Below are 22,680 nucleotides of genomic sequence, written 5' to 3' on the forward strand. Positions count from 1 at the left end.
AATACTTCTTAGTTTTCTCAGGATTATAGAAAAACTGAATGCATTTAAAAAGCATTGGACCGACATTTTGCACAAGTATTGCCTATACATTTTTGTAATCAGTATCTCAAAAGCTTTTAAATGAGGTGTCACATGATGTACTTTCCCATATGAAGATTAAAATTTAATTTATTACCATAATTTTATATGTGGATGATTGCATCTCGCGACATAAATGATTATCTATCGTACTCGTGCAGAAATACTCACTTCTGTCAGGCGTGATATAAAATAAACTTATATAATATATAAACAAATATGAAAAAAAAATTTTAAGAAACGTTTTTCTTTAGTTAGGAGTGACTAAAATTAAAAATATTATAAAAAAATCAACTAAAAAGCAAAAAATAAAAAAAAATTGAAAAAATCTAACACATTCGTCAAAGAAAGCGTCTTCATCGAATAAACTGTTTTCGCCCCATGCTTTTCTTTAACGAATGTGTTAGATTTTTCAATTTTTTTTATTTTTTGCTTTTTGGTTGATTTTTTTTATAATGTTTTTAATTTTAGTCACTCGTAACTAAAGAAAAGCGTTTCTTAATTTTTTTTTCATATTTTTTTATTTTTTGCTTTTTAGTCTTACACTTCTCAAACATTAAAATATATCGTCATGTTTTTTAAAATAGTATACTTCGTCCAATTTACTTACCGTTGCACGTCATCCGCGTCATAGCTTGTAACATGATACCAACACGAAATATTTAGGCGTAAGTGTGTTCTTTTTTAGAATCATTATGATCATGTTACAAGCTATGACGTGCAACGGTAAGTAAATTGGACGAAGTATATGTATAAAACATATGATGTACTAACATGAAAAGTAGTCAGAATCGTCAAAAAATTTGAAACTTTATTGTTTATTAGTTTATTTATGAAGCATAACGTAAACAATTAACGTAAAAAGTGAAATTATGTATAGTTCATACCTATCATTCTACAATCCGTAAAAGTTTTAAGTTTTTACATTGTAAAAAACAAGAGAATTATTTTCCATTAAAATCGTTTTTTTTATTTAAACAATTAATAAACATAAATTTTTTTTATTGATTATTCGTGTATTGTTCCCGCGAATGCATATGTCTGCTGTCTGCAAATTTTTATTCATTTGCATTGGAGAAAAGGCACTCAAATTAACGTCTAAAGATTTGACGCAAACTATTGAACTAAATAAAAGCGTTTAATAATAAGACATACATTTCATGCATATAAGACATAATTTTTCCATAAAACGCTCGAAAGTAGAATTGGTATTTACTGCATCATCGTTGATTTGTATCGGACACACTGAAAAATCGCATGACTTGTTTTGAATGCTCTCAGAACTTAAATTTGATCCAAGATCAGTAGGTCTGATTTAGGTAGGTTAAATTTACTTTTTAAGGTCTCGGTAGAAGCTTCTGGTTCCTTTCGTTTATTTGACATCTTATAACTCTTCGTAAATCACAAACTATATCAATACAAAAAAGAAGAATAAACTCAAAATACTATTAATCACGCCAAAGAATACTCCATCCAACTTGTTGGATGGAGTATTCTTTGATCACGCTAACAATTTACAAACTAAGATCTGTACGAATCAGTAGAGATGTTACTTGCATCGATACCCAAAATACACTAATTACTAATAATTATTAATAATAAGGGTGTTCTTTTTTCGTGGTCAGCTATCGGCATCGGCGTGTGAACATACATAATCATATTTATATTTTCGGCGCGCAATTTTCGGGGAATCTGTTTCTGTTATCTGCAAACGATTTTATAATAATTTTACGGTGGAGATGCTTAAGTATGCGTTGACAGTATCAATCAAATTCCACCTGGATCCGCCACTGGCACCAGTACCATACATTAGACAGTCCATAGCATTTGAGTATATTTTTGTCTTTTTTATGTTTGTATTAATTTAATAATTAATAATTTAGGTAGGTTAAATTTACTTTTTAAGTTCTCGGTAGAAGCTTCTGGTTCCTTTCGTTTATTTGACATCTTATAACTCTTCGTAAATCACAAACTATATCAATACAAAAAAGAAGAATAAACTCAAAATACTATTAATCACGCCAAAGAATACTCCATCCAACTTGTTGGATGGAGTATTCTTTGATCACGCTAACAATTTACAAACTAAGATCTGTACGAATCAGTAGAGATGTTACTTGCATCGATACCCAAAATACACTAATTACTAATAATTATTAATAATAAGGGTGTTCTTTTTTCGTGGTCAGCTATCGGCATCGGCGTGTGAACATACATAATCATAATATTTATATTTTCGGCGCGCAATTTTCGGGGAATCTGTTTCTGTTATCTGCAAACGATTTTATAATAATTTTACGGTGGAGATGCTTAAGTATGCGTTGACAGTATCAATCAAATTCCACCTGGATCCGCCACTGGCACCAGTACCATACATTAGACAGTCCATAGCATTTGATTATATTTTTATCTTTTTTATGTTTGTATTAATTTAATAACCCCCGCAGGGGTTTGCAAAAATTGCCGTAGCGCACGGTTTTTCACGTGCACATGGCGGGGTATTGGTTAAAGTTTTCAACTAGCAATAATCGCACCTCGGAAAAACCTCATTGGTTACGATATCGCCACTGCGCAAAGCTGATTTGTTCACCGGACTTGTGTAGTATAGGTGAAATATCGAGTGCTTACATTACGCAGTACGCAAATGCTGCCATCTACAAGACAATATCAACAACATTTCGATTTTATTGACATATAACACTGTCACCAACATAAATATCTTAGTTCTTTTCATAAAATACTAAAATAAATACGTTGGCAATCTTGAACCTTAACGGTTGTTTTATTGTCAAAATTGACAGAAGGATGTTTAAAATTTGGAAGATAGTGGTTTTTAAGTTTTACGTCTATTATGTTTTAAAGTAATAAGAGAAAATTAACATTTTATCTGTATTAGCTGTGTTTGGTAGTACTATATGGCGTTTTCTACCCCTAGTTCTACCAGGAAACGAGTGATTTCTTCAGTAATCTTCGATAAAACACCGAAATCTAGCTATGCTACACCAAAGAATAAAAAGGTGGAAGCTCTACCCACTACCCCGGAATGTTTTAACAATGTTCAAGTCGAAACCCCCGTGATCAAAAGAAGGACTAGTAAAGATAAGTTTGATGAAGTTAGTAACTTAACTGTAGCTGTAAGGATAAGGCCTATGAATGCCAGAGAACTGGTTGTTGTGGGTGCAACAGACGTAGTTCTTGTGAAAGAAAAAGAATTGATCATCAAGGCTCAGAGTAACACTAGTGGTATGAGTAGTAATCATCAATTTCACTACGATCACATTTTTTGGTCCTGTGATGAATCCAATGACTCATATGCCTCTCAGGAAGATGTATTTAGAACATTAGGAAGACCTTTAATAAACAGTGCTTTTAAAGGATACAATGGATGTTTATTTGCTTATGGTCAAACTGGTTCAGGTATGTTTTATTATATTATTTTATATTATTTTTAGGGATATACAGTCTGACCAAATTCACTTTGTATTTGAGATTTGGATGTGCACTGGATGTGTTGATGTTCGGAAAATTTTGGTTATTTTGGTAATATCTCATCAAGTAAAATATCTGCTCTGAGTGTACATTCATTTCATGTCTTGCTTATGAGTTCCACAGTCTCCATTCTTTTTGTGCGCATCACAAATACAAAGTGAATTTGGTCAGACAGTACAATTTTTACAAAAGTATAACATCAACCTGTACAAAGCATAAGTTGCGTTAAAGAAATCAAATTAAATAAATAAAATAAACTTTACTTACCTACTTACTTTTTCGTATCTGGATCCAACTACAGTTTTTCTGCCCAGTATCGGGCTACATTTACTTTGTCCAATCATCAGGTATTCTCTCCTCCTGCTATATTTTGTTTATTAGTACATACAGGATTTCTTCCGATGTTTCTCTATCTGCTTTCCCTCTTTTCAGCTGTTGTATTGCTATACTTACTTCTTTTTTTTGTGAATTCCGATTCGGTGAAGCTTAGTTCTTCCTTTATTTCTTCATTTTCCGTTTCGTGTTCTATTATTCTGTTGGCATATACTTCTCTAAAATGTTCGACCCATCTCTCAGCTATTTCCTTTTCATTCTTCAATATTTTCCCGTTTTTGTCTTTTATATGCTCAACATTCATTTTTCCACACGAGCTTAGTTTTTTCGTCGTTTTATGTAGAGTTCTTATGTTGTTTTTTGCTGCTGTTTCTGCTTCTATTAACAGTTCTTCGTTATATTGTCTGTTGTCGTTTCTCGCACTTTTTTTAACTTCTTTATCTTTCTCTCTTCATTTGTTCCTTATCTCTTAGATCATTTTTTAGCATTTTACATTTAAGTAGTCTTCTTTCTTTTATTTTTTCCCACATGCTTCTCGATAGCCATAGTTTATTACTTCTTTTTTGTGTTCCTATTGTTTCTTTTGCTGCTTGTGTAACAAGGTAATTAGGCCACCATTTCAGTTCTCGTTATAGAGGGAGTCTACTGTATAATCAAATTCCCTTCTACCCTATTGGTGTCGGGATACAATTAGAATAAACAAAATTAAATTAGTAACTAACTTATTAGCTAATCATACTCAAAAACCTCAACTATTTTCTTAAGATTTCTTGTAGATATTCAAATAACTCGTAAACTATTGCTGTGCTCACTGACAGTTCTTAAAATTCTTGCAATGAATTCATTTTGAACATACTATGTACATAGTTTGTAGTATCAAATAGAATGTTGAAAATCTGTGTTACAAGTTCTTTTAGTATTAACATTGAAACTTATTAAACTTAGTAACTGTATCTTGAACATGTTGATTTATAGTCTTATGAAACATAAACCTGCTTCAAACCTTCTATGATAGAGTAATCTTATTAGGTACAGAAATTATATCTTCATAATATGTGTATTGCTGTCCAATAAAACCAATTTTGTAAGCATGTGCCCTCAAAAATTTATTTTGAACTCTCTTGCTGCTGTAGATGTCACTATGATCTGAAGGAGGCCAAATGAGAGAACTATACTCCAAAACTGATCAAACTAAACTAAAGTAAAACATTTTTAAAGTTTGTACTGAAAACTGATTACAATTTCTAAGAATAAATTCCAACATCTTTAAAGCCTTAGTTGAAGTTTCATTAATGTGGTATTTAAAAGTTAATTTAGAATAAAAATTTATATCCAAATCTTTAATTTTATTACTTGACTCTAAAGGTACATTATTTATACAATAACAATAATTTACAAACTCCATTGATCTATCAAAAATAATTTTAAAGCATTTTGTATATGTAAGTATTGCATATTTACCTCACACCAACTACTTAGCTAAACTTTTAAAATCATTTTGTAATGAATGCTTTTACAACATTCAGTTTCCTATCTCTGGAAACAACCAAATCCAAAAATACATTTCTCTCATTTTATATAGAACTAGATTGATAAATTTTAAATAACCAATATATTAGAGAATGGGAAAGATCTTTTAGCTTTTTCCTACTTTTTCCAACTGATATGCTTGTTTCTCTTCAGAACTTTCTACAATATTATAAAATATTAATATTTAATATTTTTTAGGTAAAAGCTTCAGCATGATGGGCAAAGACATGTGCGAAGCTACTGATATGGATTGCCAAGTGTTTTCCGGCATCACACCAAGATTTTGTAAAGATATTTTTAACAGAATTGCTCAACTAGATAAAAACTCAATATGTACTGTAGAAGTTAGTTATTTTGAAATATATAATGAAAAGATCCACGACTTGCTTTCCTGCTCATCTACTGCAAATAAACAGCCTTTAAAAGTCCGAGAACATCCAGAATTGGGACCGTATGTAGTTGACTTAAGTGTGCAAGTTGTAAAATCCTACAAGGAATTAAGGCATTGGCTTTTAGTAGGTAACCGCAATAGAGCTACGGCAGCTACAACAATGAATGAAAAATCATCCAGATCACACAGTATTTTCTCCATTGAACTCTGTTTATCTGACGATAAAAACGGAGAGAGCGCCAGTCGAAAGAGTAGAATAAGCCTAGTTGATTTAGCTGGAAGTGAACGCTTGGGTAATTCACATGGTGCCGAAGGAAGAATTAGAGAAGGCGTATGCATTAACAAATCTTTATTGACATTAGGAAAAGTTATTTCTGCTTTAGCCGACCAAAAGAAAAATCAATTTGTACCTTATAGGGAATCAGTTTTAACATGGTTACTCAAGGTAAGATTTTTATTTAATAAAATAATATTATTTGTGTAAAAGTATGGCAAGAGCTGTTACGTTTGAATTTTTAACATATTTAATGTTGTTCTAAAAGTTTTCTGTATTTTTTCTCCCATCTGAGTCCAATTATTGCAGGTTTCTGGCACTCATGTCTCTGTTTCCAATTAGTCTGTGGTCTTCCCCTCTTCTGACGCTCAGTTCAGTTTTTGTTATTATTATTGGAAGTTTCTTTAATTATTTCAGATACTACTACTACCTATCTGTTTATAGGCCCTCTTCTATGGCCCTTTCTCTCAGCCCTTTGTTTATTCCTTCGCTCTAACTTTTTGTCGGTCTACCTCGTTTTCTCTTTCCTTTTGGTTGCCATTTTAATATTTCTTTTGGTATTCGTTGTTCATCCATTCTTTGTATATGTCCGAACCAGAAAAGTTGTTTTGTTGTTAGGTCATCTGTGATTGTCCGTTTGATTCCTATATTTCTCTAATGCGTTCGTTGGTAATCCTTTCTTTTCTAGATCTTCCTACGGCTCTTCTCCAAAAATCCATTTCCGTTGCTCTCAGCGTTGCCAGTGTTCTTTCTTTCAGTGGCCATACCTCACAGCTGTATAAAGTGATACTTTTTACTATAGTCATTATTTCAGATAAAAACTTCTAATTTTTTATCAGTCTTTCGAGACACTTCTAGATTTTACTTGATCATTTCAGAAGTTTTATTGGGCGTTTCTTTGATTATTTCCATGACTGTCTCATCTACTGATTGATGGCTGATGGCCATGTCCCTGCGATCCCTGGATGAGCTTTTTGAAACTTCAGAAATCTTCATTTTAGCAGTATCATCGACCAAACATGCATTTTTAAAACAAGATGGAGCCGTCGAAACACATTTATAACCAAAGACTGGATGGAGTGAGTAGAACAGGTAGGCCCAGAGAACGATTTAACACCTTATGAGACAAATAGACCTCATATTAGACTAACGGTTAACTGCATCGACTGTGTTGTAACATACTGTGGTAAAGGTTCACTATGGGACATACAGGGTTGCGAAAAAGTCTGGCAAAACGTTATTTTCTCAGAAACCGCTAAAACGATTTTTATAGATTTTGGTGGGTAAGAGTCTTTTAGTGCGGCGGATATCATAGTGGTAATTACATTGTTGTCAAATAATTCGTTTTTCTGGAAATGTACTGAACTTTCTTATTTCAAATGGAACACCCTGTATATTTTTTAAGTTTTGGAATCCTTAAGGCTATGGGTACATAATTCGCAAATATTTTACGTGTATCCCTACTTTTTCTGTCTTTACACGGCAAATTACGTGTAGTAAAATTCACACTGGTGTGGATATGTAAACATTACTAGAATGTCATTCTACTTGAAAATGTCATAATTAATTTAAAGAGATGGCTTTTGAATGTTCTTGGATAACTATTATTTTTATAATTGCAAATTATTAATTCAGTTAATAAATGTGATAATTTTTTCACTAACTATGTTTTCAGTGATTGTAATAATTTATTTGTACAACAAAAACTAATAATCAATGGAGAAAAGAGGAAAAGTGTTAAAGTGATTTTTTAATAATATGTTGTTATTTTGGAACGCTTACAATTTCGAACATCTCTAACAACAAAATACTTGGATCACAGGATATATCTGATGTATTCTCTGCTTGGATCTTCCACAAATAATACACAATAAATAACTTTTTATTAAGTTCACGTCTTAAATCAATTATTTATCAAATACACTATATATCAATAATATTTAATCAATTTCTCAAAATATTCCCGATGCAATGTCAAATATTTAAAATTGTCACTGATTGTCAGTATCTGACTGACAATATATGCTGACAATATTATATTCGGTTGAGTGCGTTGTAAGACAAAGACAGATTTGGAAAATATTACCACGGCATTGTGTTCATTTTTTTCAAATCCTGAAAAAACCAATAAATATTTTTGAAAAATTTAAACGCAGAATGAAAGACTAAATTATTACCGAGGGCCGAAAGTCCCTTAGAATAAATAAAAAGTTTATTTTGAATGAGATATTTGAAATTAAAAATCACACTAAATTTTCTCTTAGTTTTTTCACCCCTGTAACTTATTAAAATAAACATTATAGAAGTTCTCAGGGACTTTCGGCCATCGCTAATAACGTAATCTTTCATTCTGCGTTTAAATTTTTCAAAAATACTTATTAGTTTTCTTAGGATTTGAAAAAAATGAATCCCCATTTGAATAGCATTGCAGCCGAAAATACGTACCGATCCTCTTAAGGGATACTGATTATTTTTCATATGATATTCCCTATATGAAAATGTCATAATTTCGGAGTTATTGCTACATTTAAAAAAAAAATTTAAACAATTTATAAAAATCAATTTTTTCGGCCTGGGTAGACATTATTTTAGGTTCTTTAGATCATTGGGAACAAAAAAGGTCTTCTGTAATTTTTCTCTAAAATTAATCGTTTTCGAGTCATAAACAATTTAATACTGAAAAAAACTATTTTTTTAGACAGCAATCTTAAATGGTCCCTCCATATCGATTTGTTACGGAAGAAACTCTCTTCAACTTGCTATGCTATAAGATCTGTTTCGAATGAACTCAATTTAGCATCTTCCAAAATAACATATTTTTCTTTGTTCGAGTCACATCTTCGTTATGGTCTTCCTTTTTGGGGTTCTGGTACAGCTGCCCAATTCGATGTTATTTTCAAATTACAAAAAAGAGCAATAAGATATCTGTTTGGCCTCAGAAGAACAACACATTGCAGAAGTTATTTCAAAGATCACGGAATTTTAACGCTTCCATCTTTGTATATTTTAGAAACTGTTTGCTTAATTCGTAAACATCTACATGTCTTTCCACCAAGACCTAATCATGACTACTTCACGAGAAATTCTACGTTTGACGTCTTTTTGCCGACCCCGTCCTCGGAGTTAGTAAAGAAATCAATATTATATTCCGCAAAAAAAATGTACAACCATCTCCCCCTACAACTAAAATCTGCACCATCTTTCCACAAATTCCGTAAACTGACAAAAGCCTACCTGTCTGAAAGACCGTATTATTCAGTAGAAGATTTTTTTAGTCCATAACTAAGAAATTACAGTACCCTTTGCACAAGTAGTATTTTTATTATTTTGTTATCTATATTTGGGTGTCATATGCAGCAGCTTAACTTTTTAACTTTTAAACCTTTTTTATTAATTATTAGGTACACTATGCATTTGCAATTTATTTAAATTTTTGCAATTGATTATTTCTGTTTTAACTTCATTATTATTATTATTATTTAAATATATTGACGATTTATGTAATTTTAGTAAATTGGATTGTTACTGTTTTGTTTTTTGACTATTTATAAGCTTTGTCGATAAAATTGTAAAATTTTTCATGGCAATAAAGCATATTTCTATTCTATTCTAAAAAACGAAAAATGACGATTTTAAAGGTTCAAAAACACAAGTAAAAAAAATAATTTTTGAAATTACAAACTACTTAAATTCAAGATCAAACCTTCTTCTATCAGATACCTTTAAGAATTTTTGACTCGTTTTATTCTAAAATATTGTTTTTTTAATTATTAATGAAGCTCATAAAAGAGAACGGGCGAGCAAATGCCTTATGCATTAACAACTAAAAAATAATATTTTAAAATGAAACAAGACCAAACTGCTTATCGGTAACTGATAATAAGGTTCAAACTTGAATTTAGGCACTTTCATAGTTTTAAAAATAATATTTTTTACTTGTGTTTTTGAACCTAGAAAATCGTCATTTTTCAACGGAAACGATTCAGATAAAAATTACAAGAGACCTTTTTTGTTCACAATGATCCAATGAACCTAAAATAATGTCTACCCGGGACGAAAAAATTGATTTTTATAAATTGTTTAAATTTTTTCAACGAAAACATTTCGTTTATAAATTTGCAAAAGTCTGTGTGTTATTGCGTTGCCGCTCCTGCAATACTTAGAGCAGATGTATCGATGGATTCTTATGTAGTTTTGTCTTCTGAATCCAAATCTGAAAACGGCATTTCGATATCTCTAACTGTCTTCGAGATAATCGACCCCAAAATCTAAAATGTGACGTCACAATCCGGTTATTTCCTACCACGCACTAAACGTCAGCTGAAATCTTTGATTAGGAAGTAGGCTACTTTTTAATCTGAATTTGTTAAGCAAAGCAAATGTTATTATTTACATTTGAGTTTGACACTTCGTCAATGTCAAACTAAATTTTAAATTATTTAGCTATTAATAAAATATAAATGACATTTTATAGTGAATTTAATTATTATATAAAATAATATGTGTAATAAATGTATAAAAATACAATTTGAGTATATTTTGAAAGCAATAATACATAATATACTATATTAATAATGAATCAGTAGAAACGATTATATTTAAATTTGGTTAATTATAACTCCACTCGACCAGCGCACGACCACACAACTCAAAACACAAGTACGCAAATACGGTTGCGTGAAGCGTGGCGCAAAGCCGTGGAATTTACGAGACTCGCTCGGTCTGTTGATCCAAGTAAATTTCATCAGTAAAAAGTATCTTTTGTTAAAAAGGCAATATCCTAAGTGTCTACTATATACTAGTTCATGTTGTTTTATTAGTATGCTTTGATATTGTAAATAACTTCAATAATTGTCATTAGATTGTCTAGTTTATAAATTCTTAAAATACATTTTAAATTCAAGATCCTGAACTTTATTTAACTTCTGCTGCGCAGAATAGTATTATAAGATACTAATAATACTAATAGGTTATGGGCCGCTCCAGTTAGAAGAATATTTTGCAGCAAGAAAAAACTTAAAGATTTGTTTTTTGTATGATGGCTGAAAATGATCATTCGGGACTTGGAAGTGTTGAAAAACTCAGAGGCAGAGAAAATTACAGTACCTGGAAATTCCAAATGACTGCTCTCCTGAAGTATGATGGTTTATGGTATTGTATTCAGCCAGAGATTCAACCAGCTGGTAATAATACTAATGATGGTAATAATGTTGTTAATTTAGACAATCCAGCAAAAAAGCGTCACGAGGAGAAAGCACTTTCAAAAATAATACTTTCTCTGGATAAGAGTACATATCCTCATGTAATGCAATGCAAAACAGCTGTAGAGACATGGCTTGCACTTGAAAAAGCATTTGAGGATAAAGGTCTTCATCGTCGACTTCGTTTACTACGAAATTTATGTTCAATTAAACTGTCCAATTTTAGTACAATGGAAGATTATGTAAACGAAGCGATTGACTTATCTCAGCAACTATCTTCTATTGGAAAACCGATGGATGATGAATTTTTGGGTGTAATCATGCTGCAGGGTCTCACAGAAGCATATGACCCAATGGTAATGGCTCTGGAAAATTCAAATGTTGACATTACAGCTGATTTTGTGAAAACTAAACTTTTGCAGGACAAAAAATGGCAAAAAGGTAAACGTGAAGAAGACAATGCACTCTCGGCGCAGAAATTTAAAAAAGTGCCACATTGTTGGGGTTGCGGTTTCAAAGGACATTACAAAAGTCAATGTACTAAGAAGAATATGGACAAATCGCCAGAAAGAAGTAAATCTCAAAGCAAAAGTAACAAAAAAGGTGGTACAACATGTTTCGCTGCATTTGGTATCAACATGAAAGACGATATATGGTATGTTGACAGCGGTGCATCTTCACACATGACCGGAAAATACGAAATTTTAACAGATATTACCAACAAAAATTCTGGTCAAGAGATTGTGGTGGCAAATGACTCCAGGCTTACAGTAAAAGGAACTGGTAATGCTACAGTTACACTGAGAGAAAGTCGACAAGAAAAATTGATACAAAACGTTAGGTATGTACCAAACCTATCGGTAAATCTCTTATCAGTAAACGCCTTAGTAAGCAATGGTTGGTCTATAGTATTTGACATCAACGGATGCAGACTTTTTCACAATCAAAAGATAGCAGTGAAGAAGAGACCTGAAGCCACAGCAACAAATCTCGATGGATTGTATAAACTTAATACAATGGCTAAGGAAAAAGTTAACATTGCTAAACCTCAAAATTCACAGATGTTATGGCATAAAAGATTGGGTCATTTAAACCATTTTAGCATGGATCTATTAAAAAATGGTATGGCAACTGGTATACACTATGAAAAACAAGAAACACCTGAGCTTTGCGAAAGCTGTATTAAGGCAAAGCATGCCAGAAAACCATTTCCTAAAAATCCAAACAAAGAAGTTGCTAAAAATAAACTCAATTTGGTTCATTCAGATCTAGCTGGACCTATGGAGGTTCCATCATATGCTGGTTCAAAATATTTGTTTACCCTTATCGATGACCATACAAGAAAAGCATTTTGTTATTTTTTGAAGTCAAAGGACGAGGTTCCTGAGAAGTTTCAAGAATTTTGTGCAGAAGTCGAAACTGAAACTGAAAGAAAAATTAAAGTTTTAAGAAGCGACAATGGTGGTGAGTACTGCAATGCTCGTATGAACAAGTTTTTAAAAAGCAAAGGCATCAAACATGAACTTACTGTGCCATATTGTCCTGAACAGAATGGTGTTGCCGAAAGATTCAACCGCACTATTTTCGAAAAAGTACGTTCGATGCTGTTCGAGGTAAATGCTGAAAAACAAATGTGGGCGGAAGCTGCTAACACAGCAGTATATTTATTAAACAGATCACCAACCAAGAAACTGAAAGGTAAAACTCCAGAAGAAAAATGGTCTGGAAACAAAGTTGACCTTACAATTCTACGTATCTTTGGATGTTATGCATATGCTCATGTTCCAAAAATAAAGCGGAAGAAACTCGACCAGAAGAGTAAAGAAAAAATCTTTGTTGGGTATTCAGAAACATCTGCCGGATACAGACTGCTAGATCCTGTTACACACAAAATTGAAATTGCACGAGATGTTGTATTTTTGGAAGAAAAAATTGGAGTTGCAATGGTTCCAAAGTTGTCTGAAGTTGAAACAGATGAATCTGCTGATCCTGAAACTGTTACAATCCAAGAAAACAATCAAGTTTCAATTCGTCCAAGTACTAGTAAGAGTGTGAATGAGAATGATTGTGGCGAGAATGAAGCGAATGATTGTTTGGAAGTAAGTAATGTAGAGAGTTTCAATGATTTTGAGAGAGATATGACTGAAAGTGTGCATGAAAGTGTAAACGAAAATGATGTAAATACTAGAAAGCAAAAGGTAGATGATACATGTAGTTCGCGATATCCGAAAAGAGATAGACGAATGCCAAAAATGTATGATGATTTTGCAGTTGATAATGAGAGAGTTAGTTATGCAATGCCTTGCCTTCCTATTGATGATTTAGAACCCACAACTGTTTCAGAAGCGTTATCAGGTTCGAGAAGTTTTGAATGGATTAAAGCTATCGAAAAAGAGATGAATGCGTTCAAAATTAACAACACTTGGGAACTAGTAGATAAGCCTTCTAACAAAAACATTGTAAAAAACAAATGGGTTTTTAAAATAAAAAGGGATCAGAATGGTGACATTTTAGCTTATAAAGCTCGTTTAGTAGCCAAAGGCTTTACTCAAAAACATGGCATAGATTATAACGAGACTTTTTCACCTGTTATTCGTTACAGTAATTTAAGGTTTTTACTTGCATTGACTGCTGAACTAAATCTAGAAGCAGATCACATGGATGTAGAAACAGCTTTCTTAAATGGTAACATTGATCAAGAAATTTATATGTCTCAACCTGAAGGTTTTGAAGTGCCCGGTTTTGAAAACAAAGTTTGCAAATTAAATAAAGCAATATATGGGTTAAAACAATCTTCTAGGCTTTGGTATGAAAAGGCAACACAAGTTCTTCAAAAATTAGGTTACAAACAATCTAAAATTGAACCTTGTATTTTTGTAAAAATTTCTGATAAAATGCTAGTTATCATAGCATTATATGTTGATGATTTTTTCATTTTTTACAATGATGTGAGTGAGGTAAAATTTCTAAAATCAGAACTACAAATACATTTTCGTATGAAGGACTTAGGGCCAATTTCATATTGTTTGGGAATGAAAGTTGAGCGAAATAGAAAGCAAAACGAGTTGAAACTTAGTCAAGATCAGTATGTTGTGAAATTGCTTGAAAAATTTCAAATGACTGATTGTAAGACTGTTAGTACACCCCTTGAACAAAATCAAAAACTTTCGTTTGAGAGAGAATATCATGAAGTACCTTTTCAGCAGTTAAAGATATTTTAACAAAAGCTTTAGGTACTCAAAAGCACAAGTTTATATATAATAAACTTAGTTTAAAAGTATAGGTGACCTTAGGTATTGAGGGAGAATGTTAAAAAGGCAATATCCTAAGTGTCTACTATATACTAGTTCATGTTGTTTTATTAGTATGCTTTGATATTGTAAATAACTTCAATAATTGTCATTAGATTGTCTAGTTTATAAATTCTTAAAATACATTTTAAATTCAAGATCCTGAACTTTATTTAACTTCTGCTGCGCAGAATAGTATTATAAGATACTAATAATACTAATATCTTTATCATGTATGTATTATTTATTTTACAATATTGGAAAATTGTTATTAAAAATATGGTTTGGAATAAAAAAGTATGTTCTGATACAGTCGAACCCGCTTATTGGAATAGCCTTTGTACCAGGCAAAAATATTCTTATAACCGGGATATTCTAATAACCGATCATTGGTGGCTAGTCGAAATAAGTGTACCGAATATACGTAATAATATTATTTACATACTATGCCAATGTGTAGTTTTACATACTATGCCAATATGTATATCATATATGTACACCTACATAATCAGTATATGTAAATGGTTTTAGGTCTTTTTACGTCAATAATACAGTAGTGTAACTACTACTTATCTATGTATGTGTTAAATACCAAATTACATTATATTATATATGTGAATGAATACAGTACCAGTAGGTAATTAATATAAAATGTATGCAATATGTAGATAATATGTAAATATTTTCTTATTAAAATGCATATAACAAAATTACTTATTTTTTCTTGAGAAATTATCGGTAATTATAGCTTTTTGTTGTTAATCCGTGCGGTCATCCTTAATCCATTGGTTGAATGGAACTTTTATTGGCGGCAAGAAATGGATGAATTGAATTTAACAAAGCCATAAGCCTCTCTGGGTGAATTCTAAATAAACTGCTTCTAACAATTTTATAGCAGGCAACAGTGCCTTTGTGTAGACAAATAAAAATTACTTTATGACCCATGCATTTGTCGGCTAAAAATCGAATTGGTACTCGTAACAAAGTAATAAATATTTATTACCCTAATAATATCTAATCCATAATCCTTGACGACTGACCATAATAACCAAACATAATTTAAATTTTTAGTAAAATTGTAAAAAAAAATAGTCGTTGACCTGCAAAATATGCTAATAAGCGGTATTATCTAACCTATTCCAATAAAAGGATAAATTTATTAAGGAGTAAATGGAAACGTTTCGGGAACTCGAATTTATATTCCATAAACCGGGATATTCCTATAACAGGGATTCTAATAAGCGGGTTCGACTGTATATGAAATTACATCCTTCTAATGGAAAAAAATATTTGACGAATTTTCTCAAATTATGGATACCAACATCATTTTCATTTATAACTCTTGTATTTTTAATTTGACGAAGAAAAGTTATTCTTCATAAAAATCTCTTCTTGGTCTAAAATTTATGATGCAACCATCACGAATCAAATTTTATTAATTTTATACGAGGTATGTAAAAAAATATGAATTTCGAGTAAAGTATCTTTATAGTTCACAACATTTAAATTAGAATGATATACTTGCACATTAAAACATAATTTTTAATTCTAAACAGCTTTTCGTAATAGCAGTTTTCTATATTATGAATTTAAATACGTATATAAACAAAGTTTTCGTTATGATAATGCTCGCATTTTCAGCTTGTTTTTAATAAATGCAGCAATAACTCAGAAATTATGGCATTTATGTATAGGGAATATTATATGAAAAATAATCAGCATCCCTTAGGAATTCTAAAACGCAAAACATATAAAGGGTGTTCCATTTGAAATAAGAAAGTTCATTATATTTCCAGAAAACGGAAGATGTGACAACAATGTAATTACCACTATAATATCGACCGTATTAAAAGACCCTGACCCACCAAAATCCATAAAAATCGTTCTAGCGGTTTCCGAGAAATTACCGTGTTGCCAGACTTTCTCGCAACCCTGTATAGGCCTCATAATGCGCTCAATGTAAGTTTATAAATATCTCTAAACGCAGCCAAGGTGTTAAGGTCCATGTGGAAGACAACTTTCGAGTGTTGAGTACAAAATTGGAAAACCAAAGCAAAATATAGAAAGGAATGGAATCTGAAACTAGAACAGGCCAAGACCCACTGTGGATTGTAGAGCCAATGATTATTGTCATCCCCTTCAGTTATATTTATTATTTCATGGTTCATCAGTCCTCTATATTGTCCTTGTTCTGTTTTTATTGGGTATATATTTGGTGTAATGTGTAAAGTATATATCTTGTCATTGCTCTAAAACTTTAACTGTCAAGAATTTAGATTAGTTTATAGTGCAGTAACTGAAGGTTTTCACATTCGATTTCGTTGAACCTTCATCGATTTTCATGAAAATTGGTTAGTAGTTAGAGGATACCTCAAGGAACCTCAAGAGGATACCCCTTCCCAGGGGTGAAAATTATTTTATTAAAGATAATACCACTAATCGATAGAGGGACAAATTATAAGCAAAATTTGTTATATAAAGTTATTATTATAAATCAATACTTTTTGAGTTATTAAAGATCAAAGATTTTATTTTTTCGTAAAAATTGCATGTTTTAAAGCTGTTTTTCACGTATAACTCAAAAACTATAAGCTTTTACAAAATTGTTATTACCAAAATTAAAGATAATACAAAATTTAATGCAATCCTCACATGAAGAACTAAACTAATGTTAATTCAAAGTGGGTTATGGGTAATTGAATGTATATTTTTTTTGACGAGTACTCAAATCTAAGTATTCAATCTTAAATACCGGGAAAACTATGCATTTTATAAAATATACCTGATAAACACTTGTCAAAGAACTTCGGAATACCTATCAAATGAACTCCAGAAGAAGTTAATAACATTAAAATTACGCAAGTTATGATGAGAATAAGAGAACCCTTTCGAATTTTTTAGGAAAAAGTGAAAAATAAAACATACGACATTTCCACAAAAATTAAAATTTATAGCAATCCTTACTATTATTCCTTTATATTAGCATAAGTAATAGTTTCAACAATTTTTGAAAACTATTTTTGAAAAAAAGGTGAAATTTTAAAAAAATCAGAATTTTTAAAATTATCGTAATTTTCATTTTCTTTTGATAGTAACTCCAATAATACTCAATATACGTAAAAAATGATAAATAACCAAATTTTAGTTTCTGTATTGAATATTTGACCAGTTTTACTATTTCTGTAGGATAAAAAAATAACCGAGATAGAAACGTTTAAAGCTTAAATTTTACTGCAAGAACCATGTAATCGGGGCCATTTAACCTTTTATTTTAAAAAAAGTGAAGGGATTTAAAGATTAAATTCAAAATGGTTTAATAGCCCTTGGGACCAACTTTCAAATGGCTTTTAGATGAACCTGATATCGTAAAAATTAACGGAGTTATTAAAAAAAAAACACACATAATAACATTTTTTGGAAAAATTGTTAAAAGATAAATTTTGAAAAATTTTTGGAGCATAAATTTTAATTCAATCAACTTGTTCGGGGACTCAGTTGATAGATATTTCTAAGTAGTTTGACAAATGTTTAATAAGTGTATGTTATAAAATGCATCATTTTCCCGTCATTTAAACTTGAATACTTAGATTTGGGTACTCGCCGAAAAAAATATACATTCAATTACATATAACTCACTTTTAGTTAAAACTAGAAGGTTTTTCTAGTAAGGAGTTTATTTAATTTTTTATTAGTTTTAATTTTGGTAATAATCACTTTTTTGTTAAAACTTATAGTTTTTGAGTTATTTATCAAAAATCGATTAAAAACATGCATTTTTATAAAGATTAAAATCTTTGAACTTTAATAACTCAAAAAGTTTTGATTTATTTTAATAACTTTATATAACAAATTTTGCTTAGAATTTGTCCCTCCATCGAAGTATGGGGTCATTTTTAAGAAAATAATTTTCACCCCCGAGAAGGAGTGGCATCCACCCCCCAGGGTAAAAGCGAAAGTTGGTACAACGTCAACTTTATTCCTTAAAACATCCTCTAACCACTCACCAATTTTTATGCAAATCGATGGAGGTTCAACGAAATCGGAGGTAATAGCTCATATCCACCTTCAGTGACTACACTATTAGTCCTATTCCCGCTTGTTTATTGTATTTTATTTAAAATAATGAACTGCGTTTTTAGGAAAGTCTTGGAGGCAATTCATTAACCACGATGTTAGCAACGATAAGTCCTTCCAGCACACATCTAGATGAAACCTTAGCCACGCTCAGATACGCTTGCCAAGCTAGATCAATAGTAAACAGAGCTAGAGTTAACGAGAATCCACACGATCGTCTAATACGAGAACTGCGTTCGGAAGTTGAAAGACTGCGAGCCTTGCGACAAGACTTTGAGCGCAGTTCGCTATCTTCCTCTTCTCTTACTTCGTGTAATGATGCCCACGACGAAGAGCTAGAAGGGCTTAGAAAGAAACTAAGTGATTCAGAAAAACATTTAGAGGATGCCCAAAAGAACTGGGAGAAGAGGTTTTTAGAAACCAAAAAAACGCAGCTGAAGGAATTAGCTGAGGCCGAAAAGTACAAAGCTGAGCTCGAGTCGAAGGTTCGAGTTATGAAAAGAGTTGATGATAATGTAAAACTGTCGCCGTATAGGACTAACTTTCTTGAAGAATTGGAATGTGTACTGACTGATGAAACGGACGTCGTGGTAGATAATATCATGTTGGACGTTTTAACTGACTGGTGTTGTAGAAACGGATTGACTTGCACCTTTTCGTCAGATACTTTGATAATAAAGGATCCTGTGAAGAATAGGCACACGCATATATTAATTAACTCAATAGATATGAACGGGCATGAAAATGTTAGCGACTTTGTAGATAGTCTGACATGGACTAACACTAAGAACTCCACTAAGAAGATTAGTAAGAATGAGGTGATGTCATCCATGAATCAGATTTATCAAGCTTTAGCCACCTTACAGCCTCCAGAAAGCGAAAATAATTTGTGCCTGTTGTTTGCCAAAGTTAACAAGACCTTACAAAGTTTTGAAGCTGCGTTATTAAATAACGCTAAGAGTAACGTAGGACAAAAAGTTGTAACCTTCGATGCAGATATTTGAAGGATAAATTTGATACATTTATGAACTACAAAACTAAAAGTCAAACAATTAGGAATGGAGGTCGTAGATTTAATGACGTCATAACCCACCGGTACAAACTTGACTGCAAACAAATTCAACAAATTTTTCCTCATATATTTTAGTTTTTTTGTTACTGTCAAGTTTAACAGGATAACGCTGTTGCATTGCCAAATAAAAAACATATTTTTTTTTTTTTTTTTTTTTTTTTTGTAAGCATTTATTAGCAATCAGAATTACATATTCTATAAGCTAATTTGATAACAAGTACAATAACATATATCAATGTATTATTGTACATCACATATAAAACATATATGCATTTTCCAAAGCAGCTACCGGCTATACTGTTTCTCTTTGTCTTTAAGAGTGTGAAACAAAGATAACTAACTATCTGTACTATGTGTCAAACTGACATTGTCCTATAGAAGGTTATGTAAGATTTTTGTTTGTTTGTTTTTTTTATTTTATGGCCTTTTGGGAGCTGTGCCCATTTAGCCAGCAACATTTCTTAAAATTAACGCCTAACTAAACCTACCATACAACAAAACTATTACGAACCTAATCGGCTAATCAAGGATAGGGGAAAGTGAAGTTGGTTAAAATATAAACTAAATAAATGAAATATAATTTGAAAACAATAATTTGACACTATATTTAACCTCCAATATTATGACAGACGTCAGTTACCATTTACAATTTCACCAAATATTATAATGACGTCATCTAATCCCGTCACTAATTCTAGCCAATGAAATGCTCGCTGTAATAGGAATGGCATGTCAAAAAAAAAGAATGTGTGTGTACTTTGTACGCACAAGTCTTCTACTTTAAAATGTATAATACATGCCTGAATTGCCGATATAAATGAGTCAGATTAAATAAATTATTAGAAGAATTTTTTACTAAGCAACAACATTTTTGTTTATTTAGTATTATTTTGTATTTTGACAACGACACCCGACTTGGGCGTCGAAACGTTAATAAATTCATTTTTTTGGTAAAATTGTGGCTTATTTTCCATTTAAAATAGTTCATTTTAAACAGTTTATTTTTATTTTATTAAACTAATTTTAATACTTACCACTTTCCAAAAATTAAAAAAAAAGGCAGCTATTGTCCGCATTTGAACCCAGGACCTCTCGATCTCTAGTCGAATGCTGTACCAATGACGCTATGAAGGCTGTGTTTACACGGTTTCTCGGACATTATGACAAATCACGGTAACAAATAGACGAAGTGAAGTATTAAAAATATAAAAATGTTTTAATAATATGTATTATCTTACTCCCGAGGAAGACAAATCCAAAGATACAAAAATTATAATATATTTACTAAAAAACTAATATACTTTTTCCACACCTTTTTTGGACTGATAGATACATAACTTAAAAGATTTAGCAACGAATAACATACTGTCTCTGTGCGCATGCGCACAGAATAATAAAAATTCACTCTCTATCGCGCCTAAAGAAGTATAACTTCAAAAATCTCATTATTCCCTATATATTTTTTCAAATTTAGAATATGACAACAATGTGAAAATTACGTGCATTCCTTATTGTTTGACTTTTCCTTATAGCGATATTATTTATGTTTTATATTTTTAATGTTTGTAATAAAATAAATTTTGTAAATCATATACAATAAAGTGTATATTTTTGGTTACAAATTCAAGCGTTTTATTTTAGTAGGATTTTGACTATAGACCAAGGCTGATCTGTTTTGAGGTGACATTCTGATGTTTGCAGAAAAATTTGTGTGGTAATAATAATTAGTCCAAATTTCAAAGACAAAAAACGTAGACAAAAGGGACGAATAATAACAAACTTTTACTGGAATCAAAGAACACAAATTGTAATAGATATCGAACACGAACACAGTCCAGAAATTGAAATCAAGAGAGAAGTTAGACAAGGATGTATTATGTCTCCATTACTCTTTAATGTATATAGTGAAGCCATTTTTGAAATAGTCCATTCTTTCACGGTTTTTGCTCTAAATTTTAAAGAACCGCTTGGATTGACATGAAATTTGGCATACGCATAGCTTACATGTCAAAGAAAAAAAGTGATATTGTGCCGACGTGTGCTTTTGCCCTGGGGGTGACTTTCGCCCCCTCTTGGGGGTGAAAAAATATATGTCCAAAACAACTCCGGAAATGGGTAAACTGACTAATTTTAAGTAACTTTTGTTCTATAGAGCTTTTTCACCAAGTCAATACTTTTCGAGTTATTTGCGAGTGAATATGTTCATTTTTCAACAAAATAACCACATTTTTAGACGGTTTTTCGCAAATAACTCAAAAAGTAAGTATTTTGCCAAAAAAACCGTTCTTAGCAAAAATATAGCCTATAAAAAAGTAAAAAAAATGGTGTACGCGTTAGGTCTCTGGATCTCGTAGAACCAGAGTTATAGCCAATGAAATATAGATTCATATTCACCAAATTTCAAATAGAATATTTCGACGTGAAATATCCAAAAAATTAAGCACTTTTTGGGGAAAACCCATTTTAACTTTTTTAAAGTGTTTAAAAAAAGCTTTATTTCTGTTTTTACGAAAAGTTTCTAGCATTAAATTTAAGCAAGTTACGCTCAAAATAAAGTTGGTCCCTTTTGTTTTTGCAAAAAAAAAAATCGGGTAGACCACCCCCTAATTAGCAACTTAAATGAAATTAATCGTTGCCGCTCCATAAATTATTTTACTTATATTGTGTTTATATGGTCTGTAAGTTTCATCGATTCAAAGTGTTTATTTTTGAAAAAATTTGGTTTCAAAGTAAAATTTTTAAAAATTTAAATTTTGAAAAATATGCTTTTTTTCAAAATAACTTAAAAATTGTTAGAGATACCAAAAGTCTCGAAATACAAAAAAAGTCAGATTTGCATTTCTGAATATCATTTATTTTTTTGTTTTTCTGTTAGACAAAAATTGATCAAGATTTGGTGTTTCTAAATTTGCATACATTCGTGATCAGTGACTCGTTCAACCCCTTTT

General features: G+C 31.3%; 1 protein-coding gene and 1 non-coding gene across 2 annotated transcripts; one reads left to right on the forward strand and one right to left on the reverse strand.

Annotated features, from left to right (window-relative positions):
* Positions 1–2,516: 2,516 nt before the first annotated feature.
* On the reverse strand, positions 2,517–2,657 carry LOC114339823 (U4 spliceosomal RNA). Its single transcript, XR_003653977.1, has one exon. It is a non-coding gene; the product is annotated as a U4 spliceosomal RNA (small nuclear RNA).
* Positions 2,658–2,750: 93 nt separating this feature from the next.
* On the forward strand, positions 2,751–21,354 carry LOC114339816 (kinesin-like protein KIF14). The gene is made up of 3 exons (XM_028290499.2): positions 2,751–3,495; positions 5,629–6,266; positions 18,726–21,354. The coding sequence occupies exons 1-3, from the start codon at positions 2,994–2,996 to the stop codon at positions 19,662–19,664; spliced, it is 2,079 nt and encodes a 692-aa protein (XP_028146300.1). The 5' UTR covers positions 2,751–2,993; the 3' UTR covers positions 19,665–21,354.
* Positions 21,355–22,680: the final 1,326 nt, after the last annotated feature.

Source organism: Diabrotica virgifera, chromosome 1 (genome assembly GCF_917563875.1).
Source record: "Diabrotica virgifera virgifera chromosome 1, PGI_DIABVI_V3a".
Lineage (NCBI taxonomy): Eukaryota > Metazoa > Arthropoda > Insecta > Coleoptera > Chrysomelidae > Diabrotica > Diabrotica virgifera.

Bases quoted from the DNA above. Each gene is read 5' to 3' on its own strand.
- LOC114339816 (XM_028290499.2), top strand. From the start codon at position 2,994: ATGGCGTTTTCTACCCCTAGTTCTACCAGGAAACGAGTGATTTCTTCA. The intron at 3,496-5,628 runs GTATGTTTTATT...AATATTTTTTAG, and splicing joins TTATGGTCAAACTGGTTCAG to GTAAAAGCTTCAGCATGATG. The intron at 6,267-18,725 runs GTAAGATTTTTA...CTGCGTTTTTAG, and splicing joins TTTTAACATGGTTACTCAAG to GAAAGTCTTGGAGGCAATTC.